This window comes from Ruditapes philippinarum, unplaced genomic scaffold (assembly GCF_026571515.1).
Source record: "Ruditapes philippinarum isolate M1 unplaced genomic scaffold, ASM2657151v2 ctg703_1_1_1_1, whole genome shotgun sequence".
NCBI lineage: Eukaryota > Metazoa > Mollusca > Bivalvia > Venerida > Veneridae > Ruditapes > Ruditapes philippinarum.
Window position 1 is genome coordinate 212,140 of NW_026864166.1, and position 13,549 is coordinate 225,688.

Here is a 13,549-nt window from a genome sequence, read left to right on the forward strand (position 1 = left end):
ACCGTATATGTTTATTACATACTGAGATTAAGTTATATGATTTGGAAACATTGCTTTGCGACAGGTTTTCATTTAGGGGATTGTGTTAAGGAGGAGTAAGTAGTTAAATGTGATATTTCCTAAACAACCTCTAAACATGAAAAGCGCATATCGTCCCCTTGTTTTGGTCAGACCCTTTAACTCAGAGTTATGGCCCTTGATTAGTTATGCAGTATGCATATAGAGCAATAATTGTTTCCATGCTATTTCTATGCAACTACTGCGTGGAATTCAATGAAACTATGGGAACCTTCAATATCAAGAGGAGATGTGCATATCGTTGCCTTGTTTTTACTTTTAATGCCATGATAAATATATAAATAAAGCCTTATGTCTCCAGTTGTTGTGTTAGGAATAATCAGTACTCGGCGGGGGATATAAATTCAACGAATTTGTTTGATAACATTGAGACAAGCAATATTTGTTCATGACCTTTTACATGTTTTCCTTGACAAAGGTATCTTTATGTAATGTGATCTTGAATTATTAATATAGTCATTATTAAAATGATTATATATAAAAAAAAGAAATTCACAATCAAGTTTCATAATTTATTATTCACTATTTACTTACAAATTTTCAAGGACCTGTTTTTATTCTACAACCAAGGACTGAGAAAAAATTAACTCACTAAGATTTGTTCTCCTTTTATTTACTTTGAAAAAGTGACATTGACTGGTAGCAAATAGCAAACAGTCTATAGTGCAACACTTGAGTAAACTCTTTCATCTACTGTACACTTAAAGCTACATGCCTCCAGATGAGACAAAATATTTCAATAAAACCAAACTTGAGAAAAAATTTTAACTGGTAAGATGTAAGGAAAAGTAAAAGGTTTCAAGTAATATTTTACATCATTATGTGTGATTAATGACTGATTTTTCAGTATTTACAACTATATTTAATGCATTACTAATGCAGTTAAGGCTATTTATGCATCTTTTGACCACTTTTTGGTAATTAACATGGTTTGTAAGTGTATTAGATAATGTGTAAAATGCTTCTTTTTGGTTACTTCACAATATTACACATTCAAATACATTTTCAAAATTTTCATGAAAATTCACATAAATCTCGAGGCGTGCTGCTTTAAATAAAAAAAATATACTGTAGAGATTTGTTTTATTTCCTGACTGAATGTTGTAACTCGCTGTGACCCCAATTTAACCATTTATTAGATTAGTACAAAGGACAGCCAATTCAAACACTTAATATCTTATAGCAAGGCACAATTAATTAGTGATAAAAGTTTCTGGTAAGAAATAATGAGGCCCTGCTGTAAGATGTGTTGTGTAGCTTAGAATGCAGTAATTTTTCAATTTTTTTTAGAGATTTCCACAAGTGTTCCAAATAAAAGTTTAAATTAAACATATTTGTTATGTTTAATTAAACTTGATTATTAACCAACCATGACTATTGTTGTATAGGAAAATATGCTTGACACTCTAGTAGGCCATGGGTAAAGAGAAACACACCTCTGTTCCTCTTAAAAGTTAAATTGCCTTTTTCTCAATATTTGAAAGTTTTTTCAGGACTTGTCCAAAATCCTGTAACAAAGCTTGTGACTTGTAACTTGACTGGAGAGCTGTCCTCTCAGAGACATCAGGTCCCCTATAGATTTCTGATAAAAGCAGTGTAAACTATTTTAACTTTAGCTAGAGATTTAGACTTCAAACTAATGACTGTTTCTTATCATCACCTTTTTCTTGGTTTTTAACGCATATTATTTTCCTTTGTTTTTGTATCATTGATTAAGACTCTGCATATTGATTTAATATGACTTATTACAAATATTACATTTTGTTGTTATTAGACTTTGATTTTTGTAGACTTGATGAAGACTTTCTGTTTGGTCGAAATGCTGTAATTTTATGAATTAAAATAAAAAAAGGTTATATTTTTAATTGGAGTTGACATCTATATTCCTATTTACAATTATTTTTAACATTATATATTTGTAATGACAATACCACCTAATGAAATTGTACACATAATTTGGACCAATAATTCAAGCTTATCTGTGCATAATTTGGCATATACATGTAATTGTGCACCTCCTGTGAAAAGCATGAAACTTTGCACAGTTGTTGGTTGATAAAATACTTTTCATTTAAGCCTGCAATCCGGGGTGTGCAAATCCAATATGGCCACCAAATCCAAGATGATCGCCATATTAAAATTTTCAGAATATTATAGTTTTTAAGCTGTAGTAGTTACTAGTACAGCATGAAATTGCAGTAATTTATTATATTATGGGGAAGTCAAAGGCGGGTCTGGGCTTTGGTTTGCCAAGCTATGGACTAAATATTTATATTAAAGGGACTCCACTGAGGTTTAAAAGCCTAAAAACATACATTTGAATTTCTTGCATATATGAGCTAGGGCACTTTAAACAGAATTATATGCAAAGATAGTCAAGAAATATACTTTGAAATAAATTGAAAATCGTATTTTTAGGCTTTTCTTAGCCCGATTTGAGTGAAAAGCGTTTAAACGCTTTTTCGGCTAAAGAATAATTGTTGAGTTGGTGTGTGAAATACGAAATACCACATTTAAAATGAAAAAAGTAGAATGAACAAATTTATTTTATCTGACTGATATGCTTTGCCTATTTTCATATCACATATTTGTAAAAACATATCTGCATGATCTGAAATTTTGCACAAAGATTAGTGGTCTAAACCTACATCAAATGGTACATTTATCTGGAAAAAATATTTACAGTCCCATCATGTCAAAAAACCTCAGTGGAACCCTTTAATTAAATATTTAAAATAAAATCAAATAAAAACGATTTAAAATATATATAGATTTCTGTACACATCAGTGAAATTTTCAGTGTTTGGCGCCGCCATTTATAATGTAAATCAATGATAATTGGCAAGGTATTCTGATTACAGAACAGTCACAACTTTTCGGCTAAAGAATAATTGTTGAGTTGGTGTGTGAAATACGAAATACCACATTTAAAATGAAAAAAGTAGAATGAACAAATTTTTTTTTATCTGACTTCCCCATTGATATGCTTTGCCTATTTTCATATCACATATTTGTAAAAACATATTGCCTATTTTCATATCACATATTTGTAAAAACATATCTGCATGAAGATAATCTACAAAAAAATATCAACATAGGTGCCAAAGTTAAAAATGACTACAAAAATTACATATAATACATGTATATATATATATACACACACACTCATGCGCACACACACACATATATATAAAGGGGCGTCCGCGTGGCTGAGTGGTTAAGGTCATTGACTTCAAACCTATTGCCCCTCACCGCTGTGGGTTCGAATCCCGACAGGGACTTTGGATTCTTTCATGTGAGGAAGCTATCCAACTAGCTTACGGAACGTCGGTGGTTCTACTCAGGTGCCCGTTCGTGCCTAAAATAATGCACGGAAGGGCACCTGAGGTCTTCCTCCACCAGTAAAGCTGGAACGTCGCGATATGACCTATACTGTGACGCTGTGACGTAAAACCAAAAAACAAACATATATATAACATTGTTTAAAAGCGTTCGCTACAGTTTGGATATAAACATATGTGTCTCATAGGATTTATATAAACTTTTTTGTATGGTTGCAAGCCTTCAGATAAGCCAAAATATTTCAAGAAAATCAAACTTGAGAAAAATGTACTAAGATTTTAAGAAAAGTAACAGGATTCAAGTAATAATTCACCATGCCAAGTTTCATTTTTTCACAGAAGGTGCAAATTATTTCACAGATTTCTTGGACTATACTTATAATGTCAGGATATGTTGAAATATGTTAATGTTACACTTTATATGTAAAGGCAAAACAACTTATTAATTAATGATAAGAAAAGCATGGGCAGTTGAAATATATGTATGAGAATCGTAGATAAACTGCAAATATGCTTTGAAAACATTGTAAATGATGTACAGATTTCAAAGAATACAGCATTTTAATTACAATTATGCTACTCAAGACAACAAATGAATGTTTAAAATGCCTTGACATAGCCCATTATATTTCCTTTAGTATGTGTTATGACATGCTACCATGGGGCTGTCTGGGCAGGCATAAATAAAATATCTTTAGTGTGCAACTTCTGCATTTCGCCAAATATTTACAGAAGTTTTGGTCACTTAATGCCCCAGTGCACATTGTCAGGGTTTTTTAATGTGATCATTTTGCCCCTTTTCACATAGTTACGGTATATTACTTGTATACTTGTATAGACTTCAGTTTGTAACATTTCACTGTTCTTTTCTAGCATTAAGCATAAGTATTATCATCAAATGCTCTGAGTTTTGTGATTTGATCACTTTGGGCAGAATTATGCCCAGTTGTTTATCTTTTCATATGTTATATAAAGAAAAATACTCAGTGATATTTCTGGTTTTATATTTATTTTTCTTCAAAACTGCCTTTTGATAGTATTGAATAGAATTTCAGATAATATTTTGTTACCATTGCATTACAGATATATATTTCTCATGAATGTGCTTACCTTTTAGAACTGAAAGTTTAGAAATATTCACAGAATATGTAATGATGTAAAAATGTGCTGTGAATGAAGTTCCTATCTGGCAAAGTGTGTAAAACACATGTAAGATATTTCAAAGTTACTCAAAAGTCTTAGATATATTTAACAGCTGAATTTTTATTCTGAGTAAATAACAAGGGACATGTGGCAAGCACCTGCATACTGCTATAACTATTTGATTTATATAATTTACGATTAAGAACTAATTCAATACATTGACTGTATGAATAAATTATTTTCCCACAAAGCCCTCAGTTGTGTAAAAATTTATAATTGTAGAATCCAGTTTTTGTTAGAGGTAGTATTAAGTAAAGCTAATATCTTACATTGACCAATAGTTACAGAGTGACCAACTTTAGCCCAGGTATCCAACCCAGATTTCTCAATCGTAGAGTGACTGTCTTTAATAACAAATGGTTTTGATATTGTCTTCTGCCATAGCAAGTTAATTTATTTTATATTTACATGTATATATAGTACTAGTATGTCATAATTCTTTACAGCAATGTATTTATGTGTCTGTTAGCCATCCACTATGCTTCTGATTGGCTCTCTTGTTTCGGTGTTTACAATAAGAAAAAATAAAATTCAGATAAAAAGTAATCAAAGTTCCAAGTAGAAATTTAATTTATTAATGCAAGAAAAAATATAAATTAAAATTTTATGTCATATCAAAATTGTTATTTCTATTTATCATGCGATAAAACAGTTATGTTATAATAATTTATGGAATTGCATGTTATATGTTTTGTTAGCTGCCCTCAAAATGACCTGATATAAGCAAATAATTCTGATTCAAGGGCAGATAACTCAAAAGTGAGATTGGTGACACCCATTTTTTTTTGGCTTAAAATATTTCTGTCATTATATTCCAACAACATACCAAGTTTAAAGAAATTCAATGGAATAGAAAAATTTAATTCTTCCTATATATCTATATAAACATTCCAGAAACTGTACATTAGTGTTGACAGTTTTATATTTTGCACCATTTCAATTTGAATGATTTATTTTTTTTTTATTTGTCGGGACATTAAATTCACTGTCACATAGTTTATATTATCAAATCAGTAACCAATAAGAGTCTTAAATCTCAAATGTCACTCAAATTTCAAATCACTTGACTTTCTTTGCTGTTCAGGTTTGATTCCTGCTATGGGAAATAACTATTATACAAGTCTTATGTAAGTACTACACTAGCACTAGAGGGCATTTTTCTTAATGAAAATTCACCTTACAAATTCTCTAGTGTCTGAAAAGAAGTATAATTGGTCATTTGTAAATAAAAAGAGTCTGGTAAGAGACAATAGACTGGTCACTATTGTTATCATTTGTTTACAAATATTATAAAACCAGTCTGGCGAACCTGATGGAGAAAAGTTGAGTCAAATTTTGCCTATAATCCTTCATTATATAAATAATAGCAAGCATAATGTCTGTTTAATCAAGTGATTTAAATACAAAGTCACACACTTAATGCCTGTAGCCACTTGAAACAATCTATATATACTGGCAAACTTCCTGCAATGTTTTCTTGTCTAGTGTATGTATCAATGAATGAAGTAGATTATGTAAGAAATGTTACATATAAATCCCTGATCAGGGCCTCTCCATGCTACTCTGATACAGTACTTCTACTACTATAAATACACAACTTTGTTTAATTTAAACATTAACAAGTAAGACAAATCAGCAGTTGCAGCAGAAATCTTACAAGAAATGGAAATAAGAGAAAAAATGTTGAAATGTCTGGTGTTTGGAGTTGGATATTTATTCTTCTTTGTTCATGGTAAGTTATCTTGTCTCTTTAATAATCACAGTTTGGAGGAAACATTATTTGCCTGGAAATTTTTGATGGGGGATATTTTTATGTTAAGAAATTGCAAATATTGTAGATTATTTTAAAGGCAGTCTGCTCATTGTCATCATTGAATTATTTTTTATTATTATATTTACGTTACAAGGAGAATAATCCTACTCACTGGGTGCCGAAATCGGCATCAGATTCAGTGTTCAGCAATTTTGGTTAATTATATTTATACTGCCAAGGTTGTCCGAAAGATCGCATAGGCAACCCAGTATTTAAAATTGAAAACTAGGTTTATTCGCATTTTTGGAACATACATATTTACTATCAAATATTTAGCAACACGGCAAATTTTATTGAAAATACGTCACTATAGGATTTTTAATTTCTATTTAAAAAATAAAAATTTTGCCAATTGGCACACATCAAAATATTGGAGATTTTATTGAATGTACAATTAAAGAAAAAAAACAAGGGCGTACCATGATTTTATGTGAATCGTTAGTGGGTGTATCTGATGTCATTTATTTAAAATATGAATATATTAAAGTTTTGCAAGTCCCTTTATCAATCCCATAAAAAGAAGAAAAAATGATAATAAACGGAAATAAAAACTTTAATTTGTGGATAAAATTTGGTTTAAATCAGCCAGGATTTTTGTGGGTTTTAAATCGTGGTTTAATTTCTTGGTAATATAAAAATCAAATCACCTTAAAAATGGTTGAAATTTTAACACTTTTTTGGCAAAATTTTTATTAAACCTAATTTACTTAATTTTAAAAACCTTCGTAAAAAAATTTAATCCTTTGCTTTGATTATTAACAAAAAAATGTCGCGAAAAAACCCCAGCTTTTGTAAATTGAATGAATATGGAAGAAGGTTTTTGTCGGGTGAAATTCGTTGCAAATTTTTTTGTACAGTAAATATTTTTACTGTAACTTTTTTATTTCTGAAGGTTATCAACTTCAAATATATGTTCCTTCATCAACCACATCATATGTGATAGGGTTTTTAACTCTAGCCAATATATCAAAATTATCTCCCCAACCTTGAATTTTTTTTATAAAAAAGGTTATTTTTTGCTCAAGATAACTTTTATTTTTCAGAGGATTTACTTCAAACTTAAAATTCAAGTTTTATCAACTCCCATATACATTGTAATAATAATGTGACAAGGTTCATAACTTTAGTGTCCATATTTTCCAAATTATCTTCCTGTTAAATTTAGTATTTTCCTTATTTTTTCTTTTATCATTTATGTTACCCATTTAGGCATTGACTTCAGATTTCTAATTGTTGTCTTACCAGTTTAAGCATAGAAATGTCTGTTTTACATTTATTGTCATGGTCACATGCATATTGTGTGGGGTGCAAAGATATAGAATATTTGAGTGCTTTCTTGATACCGATATAGAAATATATTTGTATCATGATTGATTTTTCTTTCATAGTTTTGTCTTCCTTACTGCTTCCAGTATTTAATTAGTTGAGCTTCGCTGTCTATGTCACAGCTTTTGTTTTTTTTTACTGTGTGCAGTGTTTAATTATAAGTTGAGCATGCTATCTCCTCTGTAAGCCCTTGTTTTATAGAAGTATTACATGCAAACCTTTGGGAAAAATATCTTATTTACTTGGAGGTTTGTTTTTGAAACTTTAAATGATTGTTAGTGGCCATCTTCCCCACTTCAGGGCAAGAGAACATAAATCTCTCAAGAATTTTTACAAAAAACCCTAAACATTTTTGTGTCTATAATCCCATTTATTTCTACACCATTTGAGGATTGCTTTGAAACTTTGATCATGCCCACTTTAAGGATGATTTTTTTAAAGAGTGGAATTATCAGTTCTTTGTTTCAATGATCACATGATCCACTATTAAGTCTACTGCTCTACATTTTTAAGACCACCATTTTCAATCCCAAAACTTTGCTTAGATATTTATTAGTCACCACTTTTAAGACCACTTATAACCCAATTATCACCAACAGTATTTTTGTGCCCCCACTTTAGTGGCGGGCATTTAGATTTACCCATGTCCGTCCGTCCTTCCGTCCGTCCATCTGTCCGTCCTTCCGTCCATCCGTTCACTTTTGTATCGCACGTAACTCAAAAAAGTATTTGAGCTAGAGTCATGAAACTTTACAGGAATGTTGATCAGCATGTGTAGTTGTGCACCTGGGTATTTTCGTCTGGATATTTTTAATATTTTTAGAGTTATTGCCCTTGACTTAGTAAAATTTTGCAATTTTCAACTTGTGTCGCATGTAACTCAAAAAGGATTTGACCTAGAGTCATGAAACTTTACAGGAATGTTGATCAGCATGTGTAGTTGTGCACCTGGGTATTTTCGTCTGGATATTTTTAGTTTTTTTAGAGTTATTGCCCTTGACTTAGTAAAATTTTGCAATTTTCAACTTGTGTTGCATATAACTCAAAAAGGATTTGATCTAGAGTCATGAAACTTTACAGGAATGTTGATCAGCATGTGTAGTTGTGCACCTGGGTATTTTCGTCTGGATATTTTTAGTATTTTTAGAGTTATTGCCCTTGACTTAGAAAAGTTTTGCAATTTTCAACTTGTGTCGCATGTAACTCAAAAAGTATTTGACATAGAGTCATTTAACCTTACAGGAATGTTGCTCAGCATATTTAGTTTTGCACCTGGGGTTTTGCTTGTGGATTTATCCAGTATTTGTAAACTTCTTGCATTTTAATTAGTAAAAAATTTTTAGTTTTCAAAAAATATTTGCTCTAGAGTCATAAGATTGACAGAACAGTGGCACGGTGGGGGCACTTGGTCCTATGAACACATTTCTAGTTTATGACTATAATTCTGTGGTAAATGCTTGAATGCTTTGTTTAGAATATTATACAAAGTATACAATGAAGCCAAGTCAGAAAATTTATTCATATTGGTCAAATGTTGCTTTATTGCCCATTTTCTTGCCAAAGGTCATGGTCACAATTACCCTTAATAGCAAAACCTCTTCTACTCAGTAATTTGAGTACCACTTTCTTACCTAGAATGTTTAAATTTTGTTGAATGATTTGTCATTATGACATTAAAATAGAGAAAATAAGAATCCCTAAAGAAAGCCCAACAAGGCAAACAGGCCTCTTTAGGTCTGGGGGTCAGAAGTGCAATGGTCAAGGTCATAGTGACTTTCAATTTGAATTCTGTTTTTGCAATTATTTAAAAGTTCAACAGGAAATTGTCAATATTGAACAAGGAACCTTTGTATGCAGGGGTCAGTAGGTCAATGGTTAAGGTCAAAGTGACCTTTAATATTGAATTCATTTCTTAAACACTAGAACTATTCTTCAAATGGGTAAAAGTTCAAGGTCACAGTATAATTGAATTTGAAAAAGGTTTCCATTCAATAACTTCCATAGCAATCACATCATTCAAACTTGGTTGATGAAATTTTCTGTTTCATCTTGATATCTGCATGGGTGACAAGAGGTTACTTTTGATCTCCTAATGTTTCTTATTGGAGAGGCTTAAAAAAGATATACCATAAAAAGAAAATGACCATTTCCCTTTCATTTCATTTGAATAACTTGCTTAAATTCTTGTTTATATTTTTTCCTAAATTAGGTGATTTCACGGAGATAGTGAATGTGTGTTGTCTAGCAGGTACAAATTGGGCCAGCAATAATGATCGTTGTGATACCATCTCGGGAGAGATTCCAGAAATTGATGCTAAAGAACAGTTCCTGTGTCAACAAGTGCGTGAAGTCTGCTGTATAAAATCTAAACAGGACCTTATGTGTACCAAAGGTATTTTTACAGTATTTATATAATGCTTATACTTAGAGACTTATAGTTGAAGTACAATGTGATATGAATGTTACTGACAACAGTGGCTCATAATGATTTGTGTGTAAGGCAGTTTACCTGTCTTCCATACTCAGGGTCAAGGTTCTACCCAGGTTCTCATTGTAAAACCTGATTCTAGTATACTTGTAAAATAAAAAAGTTAGATACTTGATTCACTTTCATTTTCAATTAGGAGTGCTCTTGTGACCACCTTGTTTATAGAAACTTATATTTGGAAACACATTTAGTCTGCTTATTTGAAATGAATGTCAATATGGCATGTTGCGTTGCCTTGTGAACTTCTAAAAAAGTTTATAACTTGTATATTTTTGGTCCAAAATTGATGCAAGAAGACTTGAAGATTTACTTTTGGTTCCCATGACAGAGTTCTGCAAGGAATATAATTCTTTAACCAAGTTTGAAAGAGCTCCGTCAAATTTAAACCAGTTGTTTGGGACAAGATCTTGTCAAAAGCAAAAATGGCCAAAGCATGATGTAAAGTAACAAAAAATCAACATTTAAGCTCTTTTGAGCTTGTAATATATAGTGCTGACAGATCTTATTGTGTGAATTTGATTGCACAATGATTTTGTCCATAAATAATAATCAAATTTATGTGGTGTAAAAATACCAAAATACTAGTGTATGGTTGATGTGTGACTGACTGTTTACAGGTATGGAGAATGGTTTAGAGGAAGGAGGTAGATGTGCTGTAAGAGATGACCTACTAGGTGCTGTAACATATAAGGTATACATATCTATCTTATGTCTCAATCTGTGGCTTATTGGCAGGTGATAACTGATCCCCCTATTGTGCTCATTTTTTCGTTTGTTGAGTTATGCTGAATTAAGCAATATATTTAAAAGGAGGGACTATTATAATGGTCAATTGACCAAAATTAATATTGATAATTAAAAGTGTTTAGGATAAAATGTAACAACTGCTTAAAAATTAGAAAAGACTGCCCCACTCTTTTCATCAATTGAATGTGAATGATACCTGATAGAATCACAGGAGCTTGACATTATAGTATAGAGGGGTATATTGTCCGTTATTTCTTAATTATTTGCTTATATTTTTAGCTCGACTATTCGCAGAATAATTATGCTAATGCAGTCACCCATTTGTCGGCGTCGGCGTCAGCGTCCCTGTGGTTAAGTTTTTTGCATGTAAGCTGGTATCTCCATAACTACTGAAGGGAATGAATTGAAACTTCACACACTTGTTCTCTGTGATTATCTAAGATGATTGGCACAAGTCCCATAACTCTGATTTGCTTTTTTACATAATTATGCCCTTTTTGACGAGTTTTGCGTGTAAGAACTACTGAAGAATGGATTGAAACTTCACACACTTGTTCTCTGTGATTATCTAAGATGATTGGCACAAGTCCCATAACTTATTTGCTTTTTACATAATATGCCCTTTTCGACTTAGAATTTTGTTAGTTTTTACGTGTAAGCTGTATCTCCATAACTACTGAAGGGTATGGATTGAAACTTCACACACTTGTTCTCTGTGATTATCTAAGATGATTGGCACAAGTCCATAACTCTGATTTGCTTTCTTACATAATTATGCCCCTCTTTCGACTTAGAAATTCTTGGTTAAGTTTATGCGTGTAAGCTGGTATCTCCATAACTACTGAAGGGAATGGATTGAAACTTCACACACTTGTTCTCTGTGATTATCTAAGATGATTGGCACAAGTCCCATAACTCTGATTTGCTTTTTTACATAATTATGCCCGTTTTTCAACTTAGAAATTCTTGGTTAAGTTTTTTGCGTGTAAGCTGGTATCTCCATAACTACTGAAGGGAATGGATTGAAACTTCACACACTTGTTCTCTGTGATTATCTAAGATGATTGGCACAAGTCCCATAACTCTGATTTGCTTTTTTACATAATTATGCCCCTTTTTCGACTTAGAAATTCTTGGTTAAGTTTTTTACGTGTAAGCTGGTATCTCCATAACTACTGAAGGGTATGGATTGAAACTTCACACACTTGTTCTCTGTGATTATCTAAGATGATTGGCACAAGTCCCATAACTCTGATTTGCTTTCTTACATAATTATGCCCCTCTTTCGACTTAGAAATTCTTGGTTAAGTTTATGTGTGTAAGCTGGTATCTCCATAACTACTGAAGGGAATGGATTGAAACTTCACACACTTGTTCTCTGTGATTATCTAAGATGATTGGCACAAGTCCCATAACTCTGTTTGCTTTTTTACATAATTATGCCCGTTTTTCAACTTAGAAATTCTTGGTTAAGTTTTTTGCGTGTAAGCTGGTATCTCCATAACTACTGAAGGGAATGGATTGAAACTTCACACACTTGTTGTCTGTGATTATCTAAGATGATTAGCACAAGTCCCATAACTCTGATTTGCTTTTTTGCATAATTATTCCCCTTTTTTGACTTAGAAATTCTTTGTTAAGTTTTTGCGTGTAAGCTGGTATCTCCATAACTACTGAAGGGAATTGATTGAAACTTCACACACTTGTTCTCTGTGATTATCTAAGATGATTGTCACAAGTCCTATAATTCTGATTGCTTTTTTGCATAATTATTCCCCTTTTTCGACTTAGAAATTCTAGGTAAATTTTTGCTTGTAAGCTGGTATCTCCATAAGTACTGAAGGGTTTGTACCTTTTCGGACAATTTTATGTATTCATATAGGTAAGCATTATTATACCCCCAAAAACAAAGTTTGGGGGGGTATATAGGAGTCACCCGGTGGTCGGTCGGTTGGTCGGTCAGTCGGTCCAGACTTCGGTTGCATTTTCCTTGTCCGGAGCATAACTTGAAGATTAATGGTTGGAATTCAATATAACTACATACAATGGTCAAGCACATTGAGAGGAAGTGCAGTGCACAAGAACCATAACTCTATCTTGACTAATTACAGAGTTATTGCCCTTTGTTGCTTTTCCATTGCTTTTTTTTTGTCCAGACCATAACTTGAAGACTAATAGTTGGAATTCAATATAACTACATACAATGGTCAAGCACATTGAGAGGAAGTGCAGTGCATAAGAACCATAACTCTATCTTGACTAATTACAGAGTTATTGCCCTTTGTTACTTTTCCTTGTCCGGGGCATAACTTGAAAACTACTGGTTGGAATTCAAAACAACTTCATACAATTGTCAAACACAATAAGGGGAAGTGCAGTGCACAAGAACCATAACTCTATCTAAAGTAATTACAGAGTTATTGCCCTTTGTTACTTTTCCGTTGATTTTTTTGTCCGGACCATAACTTGAAGACTAATGGTTGGAATTCAATATAACTTCATACAATGGTCAAGCACATTGAGAGGAAGTGCAGTGCACAAGAACCATAACTC

General features: G+C 32.1%; 1 protein-coding gene across 3 annotated transcripts in view; it reads left to right on the forward strand.

The window, feature by feature from the left end:
* The first annotated feature begins 6,118 nt into the window (after positions 1–6,118).
* LOC132724674 (fibulin-1-like) overlaps positions 6,119–13,549 on the forward strand; it is a 38,645-nt gene continuing 31,214 nt past the window's right edge. For 2 of the 3 annotated variants that reach the window (XM_060709605.1, XM_060709607.1), the window contains exons 1-3: positions 6,123–6,354; positions 9,971–10,153; positions 10,867–10,940. In XM_060709605.1, coding sequence (XP_060565588.1) covers positions 6,285–6,354; positions 9,971–10,153; positions 10,867–10,940 — 327 coding nt within the window. In that variant the 5' untranslated portion in view covers positions 6,123–6,284. Of the gene's footprint in view, positions 6,355–9,970; positions 10,154–10,866; positions 10,941–13,549 lie in introns of all 3 variants that reach the window. The other variant, XM_060709606.1, reaches the window with a different exon arrangement.